The following is a 23,631-nucleotide window of genomic DNA, read 5'->3' as shown; positions in this document are numbered from 1 at the left end:
CAATGAGCCCCAGAGGGATCACGGTGACTTTATAAATTTAATGCCAGAATCTCAATGTTCCCTGAAAGAAAAGAGCATTCCAGAGTGGAAAATTGCCAAGAGTGTACATCTGCACCCTGGGCTGTCTGACGTACTTTACTGTGGTCTCCCTCAAAGAGCTGCAAGAAGCTGGCTTGAGTGCCAGTGGTGCCTTTCACACCCCGGAAGCGCAGGCCATCCCGAGCCTGCTCCAGGTTCTGCAGGTCCATGCATAAGTCTTGAATCCACAAGCAGCAGCGTTTCCCCACAGTGGTGAGCTGGGCAGGTCTGAAAACAATCAAGAACACAACATGACTCGTTGAGGATTTGCACAAGCACCATACTTCACTGCTGAGTCTGCCATTAAGAGTTTCCTACAGATTCATCTCTCTTGACTATTTGAGCAGAAATTAACAGGATTTGGCTTAGGCAGAAGGATGTACCAATGTCAGTAGTAAACAGTACTGAAGATGTAATAATTCCTTGCAGGAATTATATGGAGTTACATTACCAGAAAACAGGAATTCTGTGTCCATGTGCCAGTTGTGTGCTCCCTGCCAGCCTGTAGGGGCTGTGGCAGACTGGAGGTGCATCTGTCCCCCACTCCAATTCTGCTCACCCAGGGCACAGGGAGCACCTTTGCTGACTTACAGCACTGGTGAGAACTTCTCAGCACAGAAACATCTGCATTCACTATGTGATTTTAAATGAGTCCTCTCAGGAACCTTTCCTTCTTATTTATAAAAATGTGTTTCTCAGCCTCTGGGCAAAACACACTTCAACAATGTTGGCTGTCAGTCAACACTTCTTGTAAGATCTCTGCCTTGGAATAAGTAACTGCAAGCTTCAGCTACACTTCAGTCCCCCAACAAATGCTTTGAGGCAAAAGCAGGGGTGTTATGCAGAACCCAGAAAGTGAAATATATCAAATTATTTACATGAATGCCAAATAAAACCTCTATGCTACTTCAAAAACCATACACACATAAGCAACGTGCTACTGATTAAGCTCAGACATAAAAAGGAGGCTTGCAATATCTGGAAGCAGGGACAGGTGATCCAGGAGGAATACAAAGAAACTAACCCACTTGGATGAATTTAATGTGGGTTGTGAAAGGCAACAAGACAGGCCTCTGCAAGTACATGAGCAGGAAAAGGGTAAGCTAAGGAAAACATGGACATGATTGCAAATGCAGCAAAGGCTCTGCTGACAATCGACACAGTAAAGGCTGAGATATCAATTACGATTTCACCTTGTATATGCTTTTCTTGAACACTCCTCCGTCCTCTTTCCAAAAACCCAAATAAAACTAATACAGATACTCCTCCAAACAGCTGTAGATGAAGAGGGCTGTAGGACTAGAGCTGACGGAACCAATACTGCATATACAGCAAGACAATAAATCAGAAACCTGACCCGCTACTTTCACTCTCCTGTGGGAGAAATATTAAAAGTGCCAGACAGTGAGTCTGACATGACCCATGCTTAATTTCCCTGCCTCCGCTGTTCTGTATTACTGGGGTAGAAGACCCAGGCTTAACTCATGGTATAGTTTAATGCTTCTGAAAACAGTCTTCAAGAAGCAGGAGATTAAACTACCCCAAGAACAGAACTACCCAAATCTCATTGCCCTTTGACTCAACATCTGCAGTAACAAGTAGCCATTAACAAAACTTTCTAGGCTGCGGTGGAAAATAACTTAAAGAAAAACAAAGAAAAAACTGACTGGAAGACAGGTGTAGTGCAATTTCCAGTCATGCTTTTTTGAAACAGCAGAGAATATGCACATCTGTGTTTGCCTGGAAGTCATCCTTTATGAAGCTGTGTTGAAGTAACTGCTGAGAGCTAGACAAAGCAAGAGTCCAATTTCCTGAGACAAGCCTTGAGTCAGGCGCATACGCCTTTTCTGAACAACCAACTAGCCAGAGATAGGAAAAAGGATGACAAAAGAGCAGTAGCAGGTTGTAATGGTTTGGTTTGTCTTGGGTGGGAACACTAATTATGTAGTGGTTCCACGTTTGCCTATTTCTGTTTGTTAAATTTAGTGTAGTGGTTTGGACATCTTTTTTTGCTCTGAAATAGGATTAGGAGGAAAGCAAGCAAGCCCACTTTAAAGGTACAAAGACAGATTTATTAACACACTAAAAGAAGAAAATGAAAATCAAAATGAAACTGTCAAAACACTCTTCTACAAACTGTTTACTTTCTTACAAACAACATAAAGAGACAAAACTTGTAATTTTTAGTCAGTTTCGCTATTTGGAAATAGTCTTTTATTAGTTCTTTAGGAGAGGAGTCTCTTTTAGAACTTCTATGGAGATATTTTACTGACAACATAGAACAGCTCTCTTGTGGGTCTTAACTTTTACAAAGACAGCCGCCCAAGAACTTGCCTTTGTGAAGTCTTTTTTATTAGAGGCTTTCCCAACACTGCATATAGGTCATGTTTGGTTATTTAGGGTACTGTTTAAGGATGCTTCTTTTAGTATAAAACAAAGATTCTCTTTTTCCATCTCCAACATCAACTTCATCTTAAAAACTAGAGATCTTCTTTTTCTTTAGGAGCAAAGGGCTTCAATTACTTTTCTTTCCTTTGTTCAAAAATTTCCATTAAATCTTAATTATATCAGTCTACAACTTTTAACTAGAGCCATGCATCTTTCCAAAACAGCATTCATATGTTACAGGAAATAGTCTATTCTCTGTGGTTTCACAAGAGAAGTTTAGCCAAATAAGGCTACTCCCCAGTCCTTCTCCTAATAGCCTTTTTACTCTCTCTCCACTGTCTATGCTGTATCTCCTTTTATTCAATTACTTTGTCCTTTTCTTCTCTTCCAGGGAAGGGGTAGAGCTCTGGAAGTTTCATTTTGTGCTAAGAAAGAATTAATTTTCTTTTGCCTAGGCTTGCTGTGGTTATGTGATCTCTACAGGCAGCAGTCACTAGGATTTCAAAGCCATGCCAATAGGGGAGGCTCAGAAAGGCAGCTAGGAGTTAGTAGGCTGATGGATGCCTCTCTGTCTCCCCCCTCAGTCTCATCTGGGGTAGCCCAGCCTGGCCGCTTCCCTGGCTGGAAGGGAAAGGGCTGTTTCCCAGGATCTTCCGATATTTAACTCTGTAGGTTCATGGAGACGTATCTCTTTTTAATTGGTTTGTCAAGTTATAACTTTCTGAAAAATCACTTCCTGGCCAAACCACCACACAGGTCAATTTAATCAAAGCACAGACTACAAAGAGAAAGCAAAGGCTGGTGGCTACTTACTGGTAGTGAGTGAAGCCCAAAGCAGGCATGTCAGCATACTTCTCAGCAAAGTTGGCCAGCCGGCTGATCACCCTTGCGAGCTGGTGGAAGCAGGAAGGATAGAGAAGAGATGGAATGAGAGAGGAAAAAACTCCAATCAACACAGCAGAAGTTTGCATGCTTAAGCACAACATTCTGAGAAAAACGGGAGGGAAACCACTGTGCAGGAAAGGAAAGTTGTGCAGGGAGGGACCTTGAGAGGCAACTGTGCAGCCCCTCTAATTGTAGAATACGGCATGTTTCAGTTTTTCAGGACATGCATGCAATTTCTGCTTGCTACAAAACTCAAGCAAGAGCTAACACAAGTCATAGGACTTGAGCTCAAGCCAGTCTAATCTTCATGCCCAACCCAACCCTGCAGTTGGTTCAACCTTGGGTATTTTCTTTATTACTGGAATTGGTCAGAAATAAAGCTGCTTGGGGTATAATTAATACACGCACAGTCCAGGGCAAATTGGATGCTAATTCATTCAGGTCAGATAGACACTACTACACTACACTCCTGCTATATTTGACCTGAGAAGGTTGTATAGTTTCTTGAATGTGGATGCACTCCTAGGAATATAGCTAAGGATAAGACTAAGATAATCCTGAAAGCAAGACAGGTGCATTTCTATGTAGTACCTGTGGCACAGATAAACAAAGAACTGCTTATAATTCCCACTGTAAGCAAAAAAGCTCTGGGAAAAGACTTGAGAAAGTAAAGGAAGGGAACTGTTCACTTTTTTGAGAACAACCCAGACAGACAACTCCTCCTAGCTTCCCACAATGTTTAGGAAAATCCAAGTTAAACACAGGCTATGCATAAGACACAAGTGCTCCCCAATTCTGAGACACAGCAGAACCACCTTCTCACCTTGGGTAGCAGGAGGTTAAACCCATCACGGAGGACAATCAAATCCTGAAAGAAGCAAAGAAATGAACTTTGGGCCATGTCTAAAGGACCAGACATAATACTTTCGCTCAGAGAGGACACAGATTATGCTTTGTTGACTCAAAAGTCTCCTCTTAAACAGATTGCTTTCTTTCTTGTAACAGAACTCGCACTGAACTTGTTTATGACAAAAATGCTGGATCCACTATTGCTCCTTTTATACTGTCCATGGAAAGTCATAAATGGTGGAAAACCTGTTTCCACCAAGTGCCTGTGAATGATTATTTTGATGTTCTTGGGACTGCCCATGGAATGACAGACTAAATCATACTGTCCCAAGTGGAAAATACAGGCACTGTAGGTTAAAGACAGCAGGAAAGTATGTGGGTTAATGAGGCACCAGTTGTATTTACTCCTTCTTATAAGACTGAGGTGCAGCTGGGTGCAAGTGTCACAAGGAAGGTGATAATACCCAAAAGCTAACCAGGTTTGCAAACGAGTAGAGAAAAAATAACCACACAGCAGCTTCTCATGCGACAAAAGCAGCTGTAAAGTTGCAATGGCTTGATCAGTAGAACAGCAACATATGCTGAGAACTAAGGCTTCAGTTTGCACTCTGTTTTAGATGAGGTTTTTCACAAGTGTTTTACAGTTCTGTAGAACCTTTTTCATTTAATACACTGATCCATTCTTCTTGCTGCTGAAAATCTTTTTTTCCCCTGAATTATGCAGGAGTTGCAAGTAGCAATTGAAAGCTCATAGACCTTGTTTTTTAAGTCAGTGAATTCTTGTCACTGTAAGGGGTGTGAGTGATAAATCACATAGTTCACATGTTTCTTCATGTGTTTGCAACTCCCCTCTTAACTCCTTGAATATTTAACATGGAAACAGAGGCTAGGGACTAGTTTACAGATAGATCTTGCTTCACATCAGAAGAAATAAGGCAAGTGGAGCTTACCTTCCTAAAGTAGCCAGGTTAAAGAACTGAATTAACTTCAACAGTAAAACTAACAAAAATGTCTGAAAAATCCACTTAATATTTTATAAAGAAAAGTTAATAAAGAGCTATAAAATAAACAACTGTAGCTTTGTTCTTCCCAGCTCTGCAGGGAGGGAACTGGAAGTACTCTATTACCGTGTTATCCCCTACATAGCAGGAAGTTGCTCCAAGGTGAATGATGGCTGCAGCTTTCGGACAGCAGTGGGCAAAGGTGTGCACGTGGGCCATCACATCATGACGCAACTTCTTCTCCTCCTCTGCTGCCATCTTGAAGTCAATGTTGTCCAGATTTGCTTCCATCTCCTGTATCTGCTCATCTGTGATTGAAAGCCCAAGTGACTGCAAGGGGAAAAGAACTTTTATTGCTTTTTCTCTTTACCAACAAACTGAGACAGAAGCTGTTTAAATAATTTACTCCCATCCAATATCTCCCAGAAGTGTGACAATTTGATATAATTGAGCTGTAACATTTCATTCTAGGGCTCTCCAGCCTTTTCCAATAGGGTAGGACAGTGTTCATTCTTAGATGTTCCTCTTGGGCTTCATATTTTGCTCAATCATGTAACATTCCTATAAAACCCACAAAAATTAAAATACATGGGGAAAAGTGATATAAAAATAATATAGTTTAAATTTCTTTTAATGAAGTTTACCTTTTGGGTAAAGAAAAATCCAACTAACATGTGACTAAATAGCTTGTGTCAGGAGAAACTCTCTGGACCACAACTGGACCTACACAACTGTAAACAGGGGGCTTAAAACATATGGAAAGGTATATATATATTTTATATATTTGTACCTTTTCAAAAGTCCTGCAGTAACTCATCTCAGACTGATTAAGAAATCTTGTGAAATCAGTTACTTGATCTGGAAGAAGGAGATGAATGCTCCTACTTCATGTTCAAAACTTTGAAAATTGCTAGAGCTTTTCAGTAAGCTGACTTAAAAAGGTATCCAACCACAAGATTATATACTGGTGTAATCCACTAACTAAGATGAGAAAATGTCTTTTCCTGATACTGAGAAATGAAAAGTCTCGCAATGAACTTGGCATTACTGCCTTTTCCAAATTAAAATACTATTGTCCTGTGCATCAGTAATGAGAGATCACCATCCAGGAGGCTTACAGGATTCAAAGTATTAAAAAAAACCTGGTTATTTTCAGAATCAAACTGACTAGAAAAATGGTTTGCAGATGTGGAACCTGGAAGTAAGAAGATAGCAAGTGAAGCAGATGTATCCTCAAGGTCGTCATCAGATAATTAGTACCCAAACTTCTGCTGTCACAAGCATATACATGCCCATGAGAATCTAGCTAAATGAGGAAAGGCACCTGGCCCCAGACTGCTGCCTTTGAGGTGCACCAGTAGAGACTGCAACTGCCTAAAAGCAAAGGCAGCTCAGCAGGCAATACATTCTTGTGCTAAGATTAAAATCTCATGCCTTACTCAGACATCTGTGATCCTTTGGGAAAAGCTGACTACAGTACACAGTCATGCAGAGAGGAAAGAGATAACCCCCCAGAAGGGGTCAATGAGTTGACACAGAACATGTGCAAGGTAGGGTAGTGCCAAGACAAATGATATTCTCATCTGTCCACAATGTGAGGCCTCTTCCCTATGAGCTTTTGTTGATATTGGCAGTACCTTGGAAAGAAAGCAATCAAACAGCCTTCAAACCCGTGTACCTAAGAAAACCAGGTAGGAAAACTACACAAGGGAGAACACAAGGTTTTCCCCAAAGCACCACAGGTGAGTGAAGTCAGTGATGAGCTCTCTGGACTGTGCTTTTAGGATGTCATTTTTCTGAGACCGTCCCAATATTCTGATGTGTGACTCTTAACAGCTATGACTGTTTCCTAAAGGACAGGGCAGATGACACAGCACAGCTCCTGCACACAGAATGAGAACGCTCATTGTATAAAGAACATATGACAGAAAAAAAAAAGAAACTTAAACTGGCCAGAAAAAAAGAGGGTTACTATAGAAAGAGAGAAAACATTGATATTTCACATGTGCAAAACACATTGTCAGTTGGATCTGAAGGATGTCAAAGCTACTTCTATGAGAAGAGAGAGCTCCAAGAAATGCGTACTTTCAAATACAATTGAGTCAAGCGTTCAAGACAAAAAGTGTTAATGGAAGAATCATAATACAAAAGAAGTTATGCAAAAAATTAAACTAGTGTTTTGGGATGGGTATAAATTCAGGCACCTCAGCTCTTAACCCAAACTTTAAATACTGTCAGTTGGGAAAAGTTGAGGGGTTTTTACTAATCCCACACTTTGCTAAGCCTGCTCTTTCAAACTCCTGCTATTGCCTGCTGAAAGGAGAAAAACACTGTATAGAATTTCTGCCAAATTCAGTTTCTACTGAAATAATTCTTTCATTCTCATCTCACATACTCCAAGTGAACCACTTGAAAATTTCACCCATAAGTAGAGTGAATATTGAAGCTATCTACCTGGGCCTGTACTTTACCTAAAATTTTATCACTAAGCTGCATGTCTTCTGTCTTACTACTCTCTGCAACTTTCAGAAAATCCATGATTAGACCTTCCTAGATCCTTCGTGGATCTGAAGACAAAAGTAAGTATTGCCCACGGTGCATTTGTTACTGTTTGGTTTTTAATGTATCTGAAAAGAGACACTATATATCTTCAAAAAGAATGACTGAAAAAAGCAACAAATGAATGTCTTGGAAGTGAGGACATGCACTGCAGTAAATTGCCATAGTTCATTGGAACTTGCTTGCATGTGTAACATCACTGACAGAGGTTAACAGGTGCTAGAAGTAGCTGACTTGTCCTCCTTTAGTCCAGAGCTGACATTAGACAACATACTGCTCTGGAATGAGGAGCCAGATAAAAATAGTAGTCTCCCTCTTCCCACTATGAAAAGAGAGCTCAAGAGGTTGTAAGACCTGTCTCTATCTTCTAGGAACAAAACTCCAGAGTAGCAATGGGAGGCAGAGCAAAGGTCAAGAGATAGGGCAGCCCTGATTTCAGGGCTTGGCAGTGGAAATCTAGAAGCCTCCAACGGGTTCTTTCAAGCAGATTGCTTTCTCCTATTGGGCAACTCAAGTGTTCTGTTCCTGAACAGAAGTGATAATTATGTGCTGGAATAGATGTGACTATGTTTAAATTGTCATACTTTGAACATGCAAAGCTCCTCAAGCATGCATTCATGGTATTGGCACTTTCTGTGCTAGATGAGACTTACAGCTTTCTCACTCCAGCATCTGAACTGTGACGAAATCAGGCATGTGGTACTTCAGAACGTGACTTCTGTTTAGCACAGCTGTGTAACTGCATTTTCAGCTTCTGAAACATCACGTTTGGTCCAGCATGTTATTGACAAAGCTGCTGTAGTGATATAATCCTTGCATGGAGAAGGAACACATTAATGACACTGCACTGCTTGTTCGTTCTCCATCATGGTGCTTCTCTGCCCTTGCACTCATAGTAACATTGCTTCTTAGCAATTCCAGGGCTTTGAAAACAGAAAATGAAATGGCATCTTTAAAGTCTGAAAGCTAAACCCATTCTGTCAGAAAGTGGAGTGGTTTTGTGCCTGTTTTTCCTCTGGTGTTTTTTTGTGGTTTTTTTTTTTTTTTTTTTTTTTTTTTTTTTTTGGGAACACGTTACAGCTTTTTCACAGTCAAAAACCTGGGAAGAATCACAAAGAATCAAGTTTGTGCATCTTAAAAACTGTGCCTCAATTAAGATGTAATAATGGCTATACATGCATCCCTAATTAGGACCAGAGTCAAAGTCAAAAGGTTTACCTTAAACTACATGTTAAAAAATTTAACTGTATATCCTCTATGAACACAACAGCTTGCAATCATATAGACATACTGTCAGTTGCTGCTTCCTCAGTCGAATTAATAATAAACAACGCCTAATCTTTTGTGGTTTTTTTGGGAGGTCTTTTTGAGACACTCAGCCTACCAGAAACATTACAGCTACTTGGCAGGGTAAATGTACTGCTGACGTCGACCAAAAGTACACCTATCTCGGAAAAAAGGGCTATCTAGTAACAAACGGCTGCAAATGCAGGGGGTGGTCCGGTTGGCACGGACCGACAGCCACCGGATTGAATGGACAGTGGACCTCATCCGCCACACCTCCTGGAAAACAAACAGCCGAGCGCTTGGGAAGGACACTGATGTTTGCTCACCAAAGACTGCTTAGCAGAGCTTTTACAAAACTAATTTTACAGTGCAAGCAAAAGTGCAAGGGGGAGGGTATGAGATGAGAAGAAGTGATTTGCTGAGGGGCGACAGGTACGCAAAGGACTGTGTACAGAAGGTTGGGTAACCCTGAACTCGCAGAGCGCCCACCCCTCGCGCCCCTTTCCTCTCCGGAACGCGCCAAAGGGACGCCTGGAAAGTGGCTGTGGTCGGTTTCCCGAGGGTAGTTCGGGGAAGGCACTGCCGATTCCCGGACCCTCATCCGCCACAGCCCTTTAAGGGAACCGATACATGAAGACGGCCCGGCACCACGCTCCCCCCGCCCCGAGACGCTGTGCCCTCCGCGCCTGACCCGCCGTTACCTTCTCGGCCTGGGCGAGGTAGAGCCAGAGGCGGCGCCAGGTGCCAAACTTTTTCCTCTCGCTGAAGTTGTAGGCCATCTCGGCGCTGGCGTAGCGCGACACCAGCGGGGAGCGGTAGCGCGCCATCACGTCCTGCTCCTCTCCGGAGGCCGCCATGGCAGAGGCAGCGGCGCAGGGCAGCGGCGGCCGGCGCGGATAAGGGCGGGCAGAGGCCCCGCCCCGAGCCCCGCCCCGAGCCCGGCGCCCCCCCGCGCCTGGAGGCCAACGCGGCCCGAGGGGCCCCGACACGGCCGCGGGTCACAAAACGTTCACAAAACAAAAGCTTTAAATGCTTAGCAGCCAAACACATTTATTAGTCTTTTTTTTTTTTTTTCCAGGAACCCAAAAATAGTTTGTAGTTATAATGTAAGCAACTGAGTTGCACATAATACAATCATATCTTTAAAAACAAAACAAAAACCAAAAAAACAAAACAAAAAACCCCAAACAAAAACAACAAAAAACCCCTAAAAAATCTCCCAAACCCGAAAAAAAACAACGACAAAAAAACCTGTTTAAAAGCCCCCCAAAAACCTTCAGAAAACTTTATATAAGTATTACACCATCTCTCAGTTTCAATGAAATGACGATGACTTAATTCCTTATTACTCTTAACTTGCCACATCCAATAAAACATCACCCCTTTTTTTTTTTTTTTTTTTTTCTTTTTTTCTAAATCCAGCATGAGAAATACAGTACCTGCTATGGCAAAAATACACATAAAATGCAACATTTCAGCTTATTTGTACATTAGTAGAGTTTAAACATCTTATTGGTTTTTTTTTCTTTTTAAGTGAACCAGTGATCTTAAGTACCACTATACTAAAAGTAAAATAAAAATATAGAAAAGGAGGAAAAGGGGGCAGCCAGCCTTACAAGAGCACCTTCTAAAGTGCTCAGTTTCTGTGTCCATGGAAAACCCTTAGGAAGTTCAAACACTTCTGAGAATATGGGATGAAAATGAAGATAAAAGCTGGATATGCAAGACATTGTGTCTCCTCTACATTTTCCTGCAATTTTCTTTACTGCAGACTACAGAAAGAGGGGAGAAACCAGAACTATGGTAAGAGTTTAGTAAAGGAAGCCATTTCAAGTATAAGAAAAAAAAATAAACACTTACGGGTAACTTGCAAATAACATCAATAATGTCTGCTTCTGGGAGACAGTGTTTCAGGCAAGAGGACTTAAGCTGTACCTTCCTGTTACCTATTTATGTGCAAAGTAGAAAAGCTGCCTTTTCTATCCAGCCATATTGGACATCAATGACTTTCTATTCAGCCACCTTCCGTAAGGAGAGAAGAAGGGGGCATTATTTTACCGAGAAGAGTAGATGAAATGAACCTGTTTCTCCATTCCTCTTCCAGACACACACACCTTTCTCCCATTACTTGTCTGCAATGAAGAGGAACTTGCCAAACTCTCGATATCCACCAGTAGCCAGTTTCCTGAACAGGCAGAAGGCATTTACCTTTGTAAACATAATCCCTTATGTTTGTGGAACTCAAAGCAGCATTTCACACCTCCAGCTGTGCAGTGGAGATGAAAATAGATCAGAACACTCCCTTGTCACTGCTTTTCCTGCTCTCCTTTCTTCTTCCCCACCCAGGAAGATTTGGTAACTTTTGTTAGAAGGTGGGATTTTTTTTCCTGTTTTTTTTTTTTTTTTTTTTTTTTTTTTTGGTTCTTTGAGGAAAATACTTAGCATTTAGTTAAAAGTAAACATTACAGAATTGCCATCATCAGAGTTATACTGCTGTTCGTTCTGCTTTCTCGATATGAGAGAAAAAGCACTGTGCATCAGATGTTCTGCAGACTTTAGAGCAGATGCAGCAGAAAACCAAGATACCTCTGTGTGTAAATCCCACAGGTGCACTTGCATCACTTCAGCTTCTTTCTCTGCAGAACCCTGTATACACTTCACCTGGATTACTGGCAGAGATGGAGAGGGTGGTGTAGGTCAACAGTGGAGAGATGTTCTTAAGGCCATGGGGAGCAATGCAGGACAGAGAGGACCAGGGAGTGTCAGACAGAAAGGTTTCAGGTACAGAAACCATGTTCTTGGTATTTCAAATGCCAAATTCCAAGAGGCATGGGCTCATATGCACATTCCTGAGACGCACGCCAAGAAAGAAGATACAGGGACCAAGTGATTAAAAGGGGAGAAAGTAGGAGAGGTTCCCTGACAGCTGTGGGTTTTACCCAATGAAGACCTCATTCCCCACCACCCTCCCAGAGACATTCTGGGAGAGCTGTAAGGCATATACACAAGCAGCATCTACTATCATTCTCTCTGTTCCTACGTTCTATCGGCAGGTGACAGCTTCTGTATATTGTGAACAAGAGGAGACACTGCATTTGCAGCGTGACTGGTAACACACTGAAATTAACTCAGGGAAGGACACAGGAAGCTACTCTGCCCTTTATCCCTGAAGCAGCAGCATAAAGTGGCCGGGTTCTTCATCTCCCTCTCTGGAACTGCAACGCACCACCACCTCCCCTTCCTGATGACAGAAAAAGATCTGTCTACTTGAAAGATGACATTACCAAAACTGCCACTTAATAGCAGGGAGAAGTACACAAACTTATTCTGATTTGGTGGTCTGGTGAAAGAAGCAGCAAGCTCGAAGTACTTCAATTTTGAAGCTTATCTAAAAGTACTGGAGACATGTGACCTGTAGCAACACTGGCAAAACTATATAAAGAAGAGAAGACGAAAATGGAAACAGGCATAAAGACTGAAGAGTATGAGTAAACGAATCTCTATCAACTTCTATCATTTAGGATCTGAGTGTCTGATGGCTTCAATAATTAATAACAAAAGGTTATCTCCCTCCACAGAAGCAAAGAATGTAAGAAGAACTAGCGATCTTGCAGTGAAAACCTCATAATACTTTTATTATGCCTTTTTCTTTTAAGCACTTGACAAACATTACTAGTTGATCCTCACAAAACCCCTGTGAGGTAGGTAAGTATTATTAACAACCCCGCTTTACAAGTGGAAAAAAAAAAAAAAGGCAAAGTAGTTAAATGACTTGCCCAAGGCAAGGGAAGAGTAATGGCCAATGTCAAAATTCAGGAGTTTCAGGCTTCCCGACCTGTGCTCAAAGCCACTAGTTCAAAAATCTCTTTGCAAAGGAGATAATGGATGGAAATAAAAGCCCATCAAGTTTAGAAGAAAGACTAAGACTTAAAAAGTTACATCAGAAGGGGAAATGTACCACGAGGTATTTTTGTGAATGAGTTTAAGCTTCTGGTTTTTCTTTTTTTCTTTTTTTTTTTTTTTTTAAAGGCATTCTGACAGAGTGGAACCCTGATAAGATCACATCTGCAAGGCAGGCACAGATGCGACAGTGATCATCAAGTCTATTACTTATTACAGTACTGTGAATGTCAGCAAAAATAAAACTGCTGCATGAAACACTGAATACAGGCAGGATAATCTCTCAGTTTATGATATTACACCTAAGATAATGCCAGTACCATGGTTCACCATGGACAAAGGAAAAAGTCAAGTCAAAAGGTCCCTATTATAATGATGGAGAGAGCAGTGAGGTCTACATTTTTTCTGAGGACACTCTTCCTGGAAGCTCAGCAAGCTTCAAAGAATGCACATAATTCACAATGATTGCATTTTCGAGATGTGAAGAAGTAAATCCTTTTTAATGACCATTACGATACCGCCTTATAATAAAAATAGAATAGTTCCTTTTAAATAGAGAGGATCTGGTCTACATATCAGTCTACTTTCCCTAAAATTTCACATACTGTCAACATTAGTCGCTAAGTCACTGGCAGCAACACCAGACAACAAAACCCTGGTAGCTGCTGACATTGGAAAAAACACAGTCCTTATAGTTGGGCTTTGATCAGCAACAGAAAGTAAGTACCATCTCCACCATCCTGCCCACAGCTGCTCTGTCACCATATGAACAGTACCAGAAACAGCAGCAAAGAAAATGTTAAGGATAAGGAAGTGTGGATATCAAGGATCAGCCATATTCCAATTCTCCTGGAAGAGCATAAGGACTGCTGAAATGGAAAACAAGTAGTAAATAAAAAAAAAAACCAAAAACAGTGCATTGTGGCAGTGGGTTTCCTGAGCTTAACAAGGGCCAGAGCACAGGTGGTGGCAGATATTCCCCAGGTAGACCTGGTGTCCCATTCACCCTTTTGGTCCTGGGTTTTAACACTGTGTGGCAGAATTCATAGCCCTGTGCAAAGCTAAGAGCTGATTTATTTTTGCAGCCAACATTGGTTATTAAAATCTCTGCCCAGTTATCTATTGGCCAGCTTCTGACAAAAGAAAGGTTCTTATCAATTCCTTCTTAATTCAAAGTTATGACTTCCCCACTTCCCCAAACTATAATGGATATACCATGGACACAGAAACTGCTGAACAGTTTAGCAAAGTATCTTTGTCCCCTACACCTCCTTTGCAGAATGCATAGTTTACAATTCACTTACAAAATAAAGAAGCAATGCCAACCACATATGGGACCTTTTTTTTTTTTTTTTGAAAAAAGAACAAACAACCTCTTCTTAAGTTCAGTATCAAAATTCACATTTGCATAATAATACATTTCAAGGCCATTAGAGAGGAATGAGAGCGAAGCAAAGAAAACTGCAGAGTCTCTCCTCTCTTTGTCTTCCTGAATAGAGCTGAGGGATCCCACTAGAGTTTCTTTTCAGAGTGGGAATTTCAAAGCGCTACAACAGCTCTTGATCTTGTACACCTCACGTTTTGGGTGGGATGAAGAGGTGAATTATTAGGAAAAAAAACAAAAGGAAGGAGACACTGCAGATTCCCACGTTTAGCTACAAACAGCTTCAAAGAAACAAAAAAATTACTTCAGATTTTTTTACCTTTTAAACACTTCTACCTCACCATTTCAAAAAAACTCTTTTTGTTTTTCTTCTTGTGTAATACCCTGTTCATTTAAATGGCAACGTTAAGTGTGCTAGAAGTTGAAGGGTTGAAAAAAAAAAAAAATCTTGTTTTGCTTATCAGGACACGGGCAGAGGGTAAAAGTGTGCCTGCACCCACTACTTAACAGAAGCTACAAAACATCATCTTCTCTTCATGTATAAATTTGTCTCAAACATCACTATGTTTCAATTCTCCAGTGCTTACAAAAAACCAAAGCCACGCGCACTCACACTCACACACACAAAGAGAAGCCAAAAAATACATATACAAACTCAACCTGCAACAGCAGACAAGCCTAAAACTATCAACAGCTTCTGTGCATCACATGACATCCTTTCGCACCCCCCACCCCAATTTCTACCACATATGAATACGTATTGTGCAGTGTAGGGACCAGCCAATAATGCTGCTTGTCAAAAGGGACCAGTGGGCTTCAATCTCAACGTCTGGCCTCTTGAAAGACTATTGCCTCCTCTACAGCCCAAGCGGTCTCCTCAATTAGACAGTCACTATACTCACAAAGGCGCCTTCATAAATACCACATTTAACTTACTGCTTGTAAAAACATAGGAGAAAACGTTAAGCGCTTATAACCCAACCCATTCCTACTGACCCAGCAAGAAGTATCACAATAATGTATCACTTGGTGAGACCTTACTCCACCTTTAGAAGGTACATATTAAAGAAGTCTTCCAACACCTCTTTTAAATTTTTTTGCATAAATGAATGTTTTTTTTTTGTTTGTTTTTGGCTTACATATTTTGGAATATAGCACACTCACTATAAAGCTCTGTTGTAAGGCTACCCCCTAAAGTAAGGCTGTTCTACCTTGGCTTGCATTCACTTCATTTTGCTTCTTCTCCACATGTCCCCAAAACAAAACAAAAAAACCCACACAGCGCCTTATATAGAAAGGGTAAGCCAGATCTGGCAGGGAGAGGAAGGGGAAAGAAAGCATATACCATAATCATGTCACTAAAATAGCTATTCTAACAAGCTGTGCAACCTGCTCAACAGTAAGTGATGAAGAAAATGATCACTTATTGTTGGTTGTGTTTCATCTGAAACAGGAAGAGCTTCCACTTTGTCTCAATTAATAAAAGCAAATATTAAAAAATGAGGAAGTTAGTTCTGCAAATGTAACAACACACACCAATAGCCAAGAAGAGGCATTTAGCGCTCAAGGAAACATTTTCTGCCAAATACAGCCTCCTTGTATTGTGCACTCATGCAAAATTCTGCAGTCTCTTCCCCTCTGCCCACCACAGTTCAAGAACAGTTTGCTGTTAAAATACTTAAATACTTAACGCTGGCTGGCATAATGCATTCTTCCCTTTATTTGTTCTTCTTCTTTTTCCCTGGAGTACTCTGTATTACTTTACAAAAGGGCTGTCAGAGTCAAGTCAAAGAACTCCCTTTCTCACTACAAAGTTTACAAGAACCCTAACACTGCTGAATGTCACCAGTCCCAACTATCACATATACAGGGCAAAAATGGCTCTTTTGCAGAGGGTACTTGATTTGCTAGAAGCTTGCTGGAACTCTGGGAGACTTCTACAGAAAAGCTTTCCTGCATAGCTCAATGAAAAGCAATGTGCAGGCAAACTGTGGATGCAAACAGGTGTTGTCTGCTGTGTGCTACAGATGAAATTGCATCTATCGTGGCCTGACAAGTTTTAAAAGTAGGCTCCAACCCACCAGGAGCTGTGGTGCCTTTTGTAGCACAGAAGAAACCTTAAATCACTGTACCTACAAGGATCAGAAACTATAGTTACTACATCACAAAGTTTAAAGTCATGTAATACCACAAAATAGAGCACTATTTTAAATGGGACCCTGACTCAATTTTAACAGCAATGTAGACTAACCCTTAAAGTCTACTGTAGGCAAAGCTCTGCTTGGTGAGTCAGTAAAAAATAGACCTGTTTCCTACTACCTACTGCAAGAGAACTTTGGTAAAATTCAGCAACACTGGTATTTACAGTGATGGGACACTTATGCAAAACATTGTGAAGTACATGGATTAGCAAGGCTGCTAAAAACCTCCAGTTTGGCTCCTGTTTAGTCCAACCAACAGGTCTGCTACAGCCTAACTGTTGCTTTGTGGTTTAGTTTTGGATGTGAATTCAGGACAATAGGGAGTACCAATTCTGTCTACACTGGGAAACTTCACATATTTCTTCCCATTTCTTTTAACATCCTTCTGCCACAGGTGGAAGCCTAGTACTGGAGGTAAAGGGGAAGAAAAGGTTTGGGATTTAGATATCTGTATTTTGATCACAGTGGGAGTGACTGATGTGATCTAACCTAACAGTATCAGTTTCTAAAACTGCAAAACAATGGCAAATAAACTACAGAACTGAAATGATATTGTGTGCAAAATAAATTTAGACAAACCAACAGATTCTGCGTATGTTGCTTCAGATTGAGGACCAAAGTTGCACTTCAACAGCATTTTTTTAAAATTATTATTTCAACGTAGTTGTCTTGGTATTTCTTTCCTGCCCACAAAGCATGCATGCATATTTACAATTAAGAAAGCTGCTTCTGTTAAGGGAATTTTACATCTTTAATAAAAAACCCTTACCTACTACTCAATCAGGACTATTACCCTGAGATGTTAACCAGCCCACACAAAACCTGCATTTCAATCCATTTGAGAACCTGGATACTAAGGTCACATGCTATACAGTGAAGGTAATATACGCAACACACACTGGAAACACAACAGGTCTTCATCTGCTACCTTAACCCTGGATCCAGCTCATTTCTTTGACCAGGCTTGGTCAAATTTGGGTACCTCAGAGATACAAACAATGCTCCTCTTAAAGTCAATAGGAAAACATCAGAAACTTTAAGAGTTAAACATAATAAAAAATGAAGCAAAAACCCCCAACCTAACCAAAATTTCCCCCCAAAAACTACAGTACTATTTGGATGCACTATTAGGACACAGTGGAAGATGTGGCAGCATTTTTAGGAAGAAGAACAGGGCAAAAATTCTAAGGAATAAATGCTCAGAAATTTCATGGTAAAAAAAAAAAAAGAAAAAGAGGCCAACTTCATAAAAATGTTTGTTATTTAATCTTTGAGGTGGTTATCCCACCCAGTTTTTTGAAAACAACCTGTTTATATTGCAGAGGTAAAAACATACTTGGCTTAACATTCTCACTCATTACAAAAGCCACTTAATGTGAAGCACAAAAAAACCAAAACAAAACAAAACAAAAAAGGTAAGAAAAATCTGACACCCTGTGATTATAAAAAAACCTCAAACCAACAAAAATCCCACTCTCAACACTGCTAGGCAAGTGTCCAGGTAGATACATAAAAAACACTGGGAAAGATGGCAAGCATTCCAAGTAAATGTCAGAAGTCTAAACAGAGGTTTCTGAGCTGTACCACACTTTGTTTTGCGTGCTAGACTCACGGATTAAAAACTCTCAGCTTGATAAGACACTGCAAGGTAGGGTAAGCAAAGCGACTGGATTTTTATCTGGAAAGAGATGCCCTAAGTCTTTTCCAAGCTGTGCTCTCCCCAGCCTCTTTGCCCTACCATGCCAACATGTTTAAACAAGATTCTGCTAACGATTCCCTCCCGGGAGCAGTTTTGTAAAAGCCCAGAAACACCTTAACATCAATTCCTGCTGACTTTTCACTGTTAGGAGCTCAAATGGTAGCAGAACTTCTACAACATTAAGCAATGGAGTTGAGCACTTGAGTCTGGTTAGCACAATTCCCAGACACCACTTGCAGTGGTTGGGAATGCCATGACTAAGCCATACAGATCTGTCAACTGTAGCTGGAAAATCAGATTAATGTTACTTTGACAATGCAGGGAAACTGTCACTGAGAAGACAGTCACTAACACAGGATGTACATTCAGGAAACGAGGAGCAGACTGCTGTACTACAATAGGCTTGGACCCAGCAGACTGCTGAAATTTAAGACTGCCAACCCTTCAGCAGTCAGTCACAATCCACTTCCAAGTAAATGTCAAGTCTGTTGGCCTTTCTGACTAAATGCTATTGTTTCCTCTCTTGTAGGACACTGCTAATTTGATAAAACACAGCTTCTGGCAAAGCACTCAAACTCTCTCATAAAAAAAAAAAAATCCTAAACTTTCTACGTAAACCCTCCTTCCACCGGCCCATGACAGGATTTTTAAAGCACATTATTATTACTACTGATGCATTATTCTCAATAGACACATGCACACAAAGCACAACATGAAAACACTGGGCAACTGCTGTGAGAAAGACAGAATTTGGCATCTGATTTCTTTTATTAATAATAACGACTTAACTACTATTAAGTAACTCATTGCACGACAGCACGCTCTTCTTCCTCTAAGAATGGGCACATCTATTTCCATGAAGTGGCTACACTGCCTCACTTTGCCTCATCTTCCCTCCCCTACTACAGGGCACGCGGATGCATGTAACAAGGCACTAGTGCAGTTTTTGTGGTTTGAGCAGAGCTGTTTCAGGTGGAGTAAACCCCTGACCCCTAGAGCTGGGAGACAGAAGTTGGTCATCCCAACACCGAATTCTTAAGTTCAAGACTGTAAGCCCTGACAGCCAGCAGCAACAGGGTGAAAAGAGGAGTTTAACAGCTATTTCCCTCATATAAAATGAAACAAAGTCTGGGAGGTGGGGTGGATGAAGAAAAGCAAGCAGGAAATCTCCAAGTGTGGAATTAAACTGATCAAGTAGCTGAAAATAGGAAAGTTGATTTCCAATGTGACTCCACATTTGTGCAGAGTTTTTTTGTAGTATTTTTTTTTTTTCTGTACTGAAAAAGGCAGGTCAATAGAACTACTTCATTACTGAGTATTCTGTCAGCACTGGTTTTCTTTAGCACTGCTCAGAAGCGGTTCAAAGAAGCACCACTGTGTTATTTCCTGCTAGTCATCCAAACCGATGATTCGTTCAGTTAAACTCTACTGCATTTTAATAAGGTTTATACTTTCACTCTGCTTTTAAAAAGGTGCTTGGAAGAATATTTTTGTTTAGTTTCAATCGAGAGGGAATAGTAGGTTTCCATTCATACACTTCTCCATGCAACTGCACACATCTGCATAAGTAACAAAGCACAATAAATGATAACTCTTCTTCCACAAATTGTTTAAGATTGCAATGAATTCCTGTTGCCGATATTGAGAAGTTTTCTTAATTTAGAAAGTATTTAAAATTCTTGATCCCTTGCTTGACAGTAACATTTGGAGATTTTTTCTTACTTTTTTTTTCTTGCTTTTTTTTTTTTTAAACTTTTTTTTTTTTTTTTTTTTTTTTTTTTTAAAGTAAAAACATTTCAAACATTTTGAAGATTCAGGAACTTGTAAAAGTTTATCAACAAGAAATAGCCATCTATCTAGGATAAGGTTAAATAAACCATCTTCAAAAACTGGCTTCCTACCCTAGAATTCCTGAGAATGCTTGCAAATTTAAAGCAGGAAAATAAAATGTTAAAATAAAACCAAAAACACTGTTAAATGCTCCCAGAGTTAGTCTTCATCTAAAATATATATATATATGCACTTTTTGGTCTTTTTTTTTTTTTTTTTGTATGTTTTAATTTTTTCCCTTTAAGCTTAGAATGGAAGAACAATTTAGCTTTTCTTTTTAAATATTTCAAATCCCTCATTATGTCTTGTAAACAAGAGGGGCTCTAGCACCCAGCTTTCACCGTAGTATCGCAATGAACTCAACTAGCCCAAAGTGCAGGAAAAGGGACCTTAGGGCAGGTTGGGAGAGAGAAGTGAGGGTGCAACACAGCAATGAACCAGCATGTATAGCAAATTGTGACAGAACAGATACTGGCTTGCTCAGGCCAAAGGTGCTTCACTAGGAAGTACTGCTGGCACAGGACTTTAAAAAACCTGCTCTGCATGTCCAAGTGTGTTTGGTCTTTGAGCAGAAACAAAGCTGTACAGATGTCTGCACACGAGGGACACTAGCCAAGCTAGCAGGAGCTGAAAGAGCATTTTGTTTCTTTGAGCATGGTGGGATCAGTGGAGGAGACATGACAGGAAAGTATTTTCCAAAGGGGCCAGAGTACGCTGCACACTCCAGTTTACTAAACAAATACAAACCTACTCATACTTTTCTACCACGTAACGCTTTGCATACAAATCTACAGGCATGTGTATATGCAGCATTTCCCTCAGTCAGTCTTCCTTGTGACATTGGGTTTACATAGAAAGGGCGGATTAAATAAAACAGCCATGTAATTCCCTAGCCCTTCCCTCCCACCCCCAGCACACAAGTATACACACACACACGCGCGCACACCAACCTCCCCACCATGACTTGCATCTGTTTTTGTTGCTGCCCAGCAAACCCACGAGTTAAATGCACTAGACATGGTCATATCCTTCAATAGAAACACTGAAGAAACAGACTTCCCTATCTGCCCCCCTTCGCCAAATGATAAAGCACTGCTCCCTCTGAGGGCTGGAATGGACAGGTATGTGCTGGTACAGAAGGTCAGCACTTTGTCAGACAGTATAATAGCTGGACAATGCCGCATGGAAGTCCTAGTACTTATGAGAAAAGTACTGGCATCTCTCTTCCCTCTTCCCCTGGACCCACCCCCACAAACGACTTCCCGCTTCGTGTCAAGGGATGTTCCTTCAAGTTGGCTACAACTCTTTTCACAACAACAGGTTTTAAAAGTTTTGTTCCCAGCGCACACATGCACTCACACACTGGCTATCACTGTGGATTATAGGTCACCCCTATCCTGCCCAGAGTACTACTACACTGATGCTAAAAAAACCCCAAACCTTTCCTTAAATACAGAAATTAAAAAGCAACAGTACAGAAAAGAAGTAAAAACAAAACAAAAGGTGCAATACTTCTTTAAAAAAAAAAGTCTTTGCTAGTTATATACCTCCCTAAGCAAAACCACATACACAGGAAAAAACACAACACAGAGAAACAAAAGGAAAACCTTTGAAGTACACACTGGTTTAAGAACATTCGTAAGTAAACGTTTGTCAGTGATGGTCTGGCGCTGTAATGACACCAAAGCCTGGCACAAGTAACGCTCACCATAAAGGACGCAGGAAGGAGTTAGCTGCATGTGCTTTCAGGAGATGAGGCAGGCTGGCCAGCACTTTGCTGACACCATTTAGTTTTTTGTCAGTTTTAATGGAAGCAGTAAATCAACTAAAAGGCTAATTTGGTTGGGCTGGATTTTCAGGCTTTTGATGGATACTTTTAGAATGAGTACAGGTGTTTATTTAGGTTTGGGGGAGAAAAGAAACACTTTTAAAGGTATTGAAGCTTGAAAGAGACTGAAAAAGAACATTTGTCTAGCTGCACAAAAAATGGCAATGTCTTCTTTCCTCCTCTTTTCCTCTTGTTGAAAGAAATAAATGGCTTGCATTATGTAACAAACACACTACAGTTCATTCAGTACAAAAACCCCACATGCAGACATAAATAAAGACAGTGTTAGTCAAAAGAAAACACTGCCTCCCCTCTCACCAAATCCTTTGGATATGGCAGTGTTCTGCTCTTACAGGGTTAGAACAAGGGCTAGAAGTGACTATCTCTGTGTGATCTGCAGATTTGAGATAGCACCCTGCTAAAATGAATTTAAAAAAACCCATTGACAAATTTTAATCCAGCCCAACTGGATTTCGTTTCAGCCACAGGGACTCCACCATGCCTGTCTTGCTTTCAGAGTCAAGACATGCAGATGGCCAGCCAGCCCTTAGACCACCAGCAATGCAGCGTTTCAAGATTTTATATATATAGAGAAAAAAAATGCACACACACAAACATGTGCACACGCACTCACACAGAAACAAGCACACGTGGGCAGTTACATGTGCCAGAACACACTGGTACTTATCAACCAGCCAATCACAAAGTGTTGGTTTTTTTGTTTTGTTTGTTTTTTCTGGTTTTTTTTTTTTTTTTGTTTTGTTTTTTTGTGGGTTTTTAAGTTTTTAAAGTTTTTTTTCTAGTTTTATTTTTTTTGTTGTTTTTAAAGTGAGGCTCCGTCAAGTCTTCTCCTCCCTCCCCTTACTCTTTTGAACCCTTCCCCAACCCCAACCCAACATGGTAGACCTAAGGACGGAAACACACCCAGTGCAAACAAAGTTAAAAAGCTATTTTTTCAGTATATATGTTTCTTAGCAACAACTTCCGTATAACATGAAAAAGTGAAAAACTAGAAACTAATTTTTTTTTAATTTTTTTCTGCTTAAATTTAAATGGTATGTGTACTTGCTTCACATTGTCTTTCTAAGTTGGCGTTCACGATTCAAGTATTTCAAGAGTGATATGTTCTCTTTTTGGATTCATATTCCAAACGAAAAAACTGAAGTTATATAAGGGAGGCAACTATGTGCTCAGACAGTCTGTCAATGACCCACCTTTTTTTCTTTCTTTCTCCATTTTCTTTTTCCTTTTATAAATGTATTTATTGCAAGTTGAAAAAAATGAAAAAGGTCAAGTTAGTGCTGCTGCTGTTCCAAAAAAGGTCACGAGGTCAGAGTTGAAAGTTCTAAGTTCAGATTGAATCCGACCCTCCTCCAAGAAGGTCTCCAGGTAGTAAGGGAGCAGGGCTGCCCATTCTGTGTGGATCCTCTACGCTTGGGACCCCCCATAAGCTTGAAGAATAGTTTGGGGGCCCCCACAATGAAGCGCCAGTGAGATCACCCCCACTGCTGCTGCCGCCGCCACCACTGCTCCACTGCCCAAGCCCCGTCGACCCACCAAAGAGATTCAAAGCAGGTCCAACTGGATCTGTCTGGTTCTGTCCTGTCTCCAGGGATTGCCAGCCCGGTGTGGGTGCACTTGGGGTTGCTGCAGGTGTAGGGGGCTGAGCTTGTGCCAAAAAGCGACTAACCTCTTCATCTGTGGCAAACTCAGCCAGAATGGTAGTGTTTCCCAACACACAC

The 23,631-nt window shown here is 40.8% G+C and overlaps 2 protein-coding genes across 11 annotated transcripts in view; both read right to left on the bottom strand.

The window, feature by feature from the left end:
- Positions 1 to 12,756, bottom strand: part of ADSL (adenylosuccinate lyase) — a 22,445-nt gene extending 9,689 nt beyond the window's left edge. Inside the window, exons 1-5 of the mRNA XM_083860359.1 lie at positions 9,749 to 12,756; positions 5,328 to 5,531; positions 4,175 to 4,219; positions 3,280 to 3,359; positions 135 to 306 (exon numbers count right to left, since the gene is read on the bottom strand). Coding sequence (XP_083716485.1) covers positions 135 to 306; positions 3,280 to 3,359; positions 4,175 to 4,219; positions 5,328 to 5,531; positions 9,749 to 9,904 — 657 coding nt within the window. The 5' untranslated portion in view covers positions 9,905 to 12,756. The remainder of the gene's footprint in view (positions 1 to 134; positions 307 to 3,279; positions 3,360 to 4,174; positions 4,220 to 5,327; positions 5,532 to 9,748) is intronic.
- TNRC6B (trinucleotide repeat containing adaptor 6B) overlaps positions 10,072 to 23,631 on the bottom strand; it is a 133,536-nt gene continuing 119,976 nt past the window's right edge. For all 10 annotated transcript variants that reach the window (XM_083860352.1, XM_083860351.1, XM_083860349.1 and 7 more), the window contains one exon: positions 10,072 to 23,631. In XM_083860352.1, the coding sequence (XP_083716478.1) occupies positions 23,241 to 23,631 (391 nt within the window). In that variant the 3' untranslated portion in view covers positions 10,072 to 23,240.

The sequence above is a fragment of the Zosterops lateralis genome (genome assembly GCF_965231275.1).
Source record: "Zosterops lateralis genome assembly, chromosome: 4".
In the NCBI taxonomy this organism is placed as follows: Eukaryota; Metazoa; Chordata; class Aves; order Passeriformes; family Zosteropidae; genus Zosterops; species Zosterops lateralis.
This window is presented reverse-complemented; position numbering and strand designations above follow the sequence as displayed.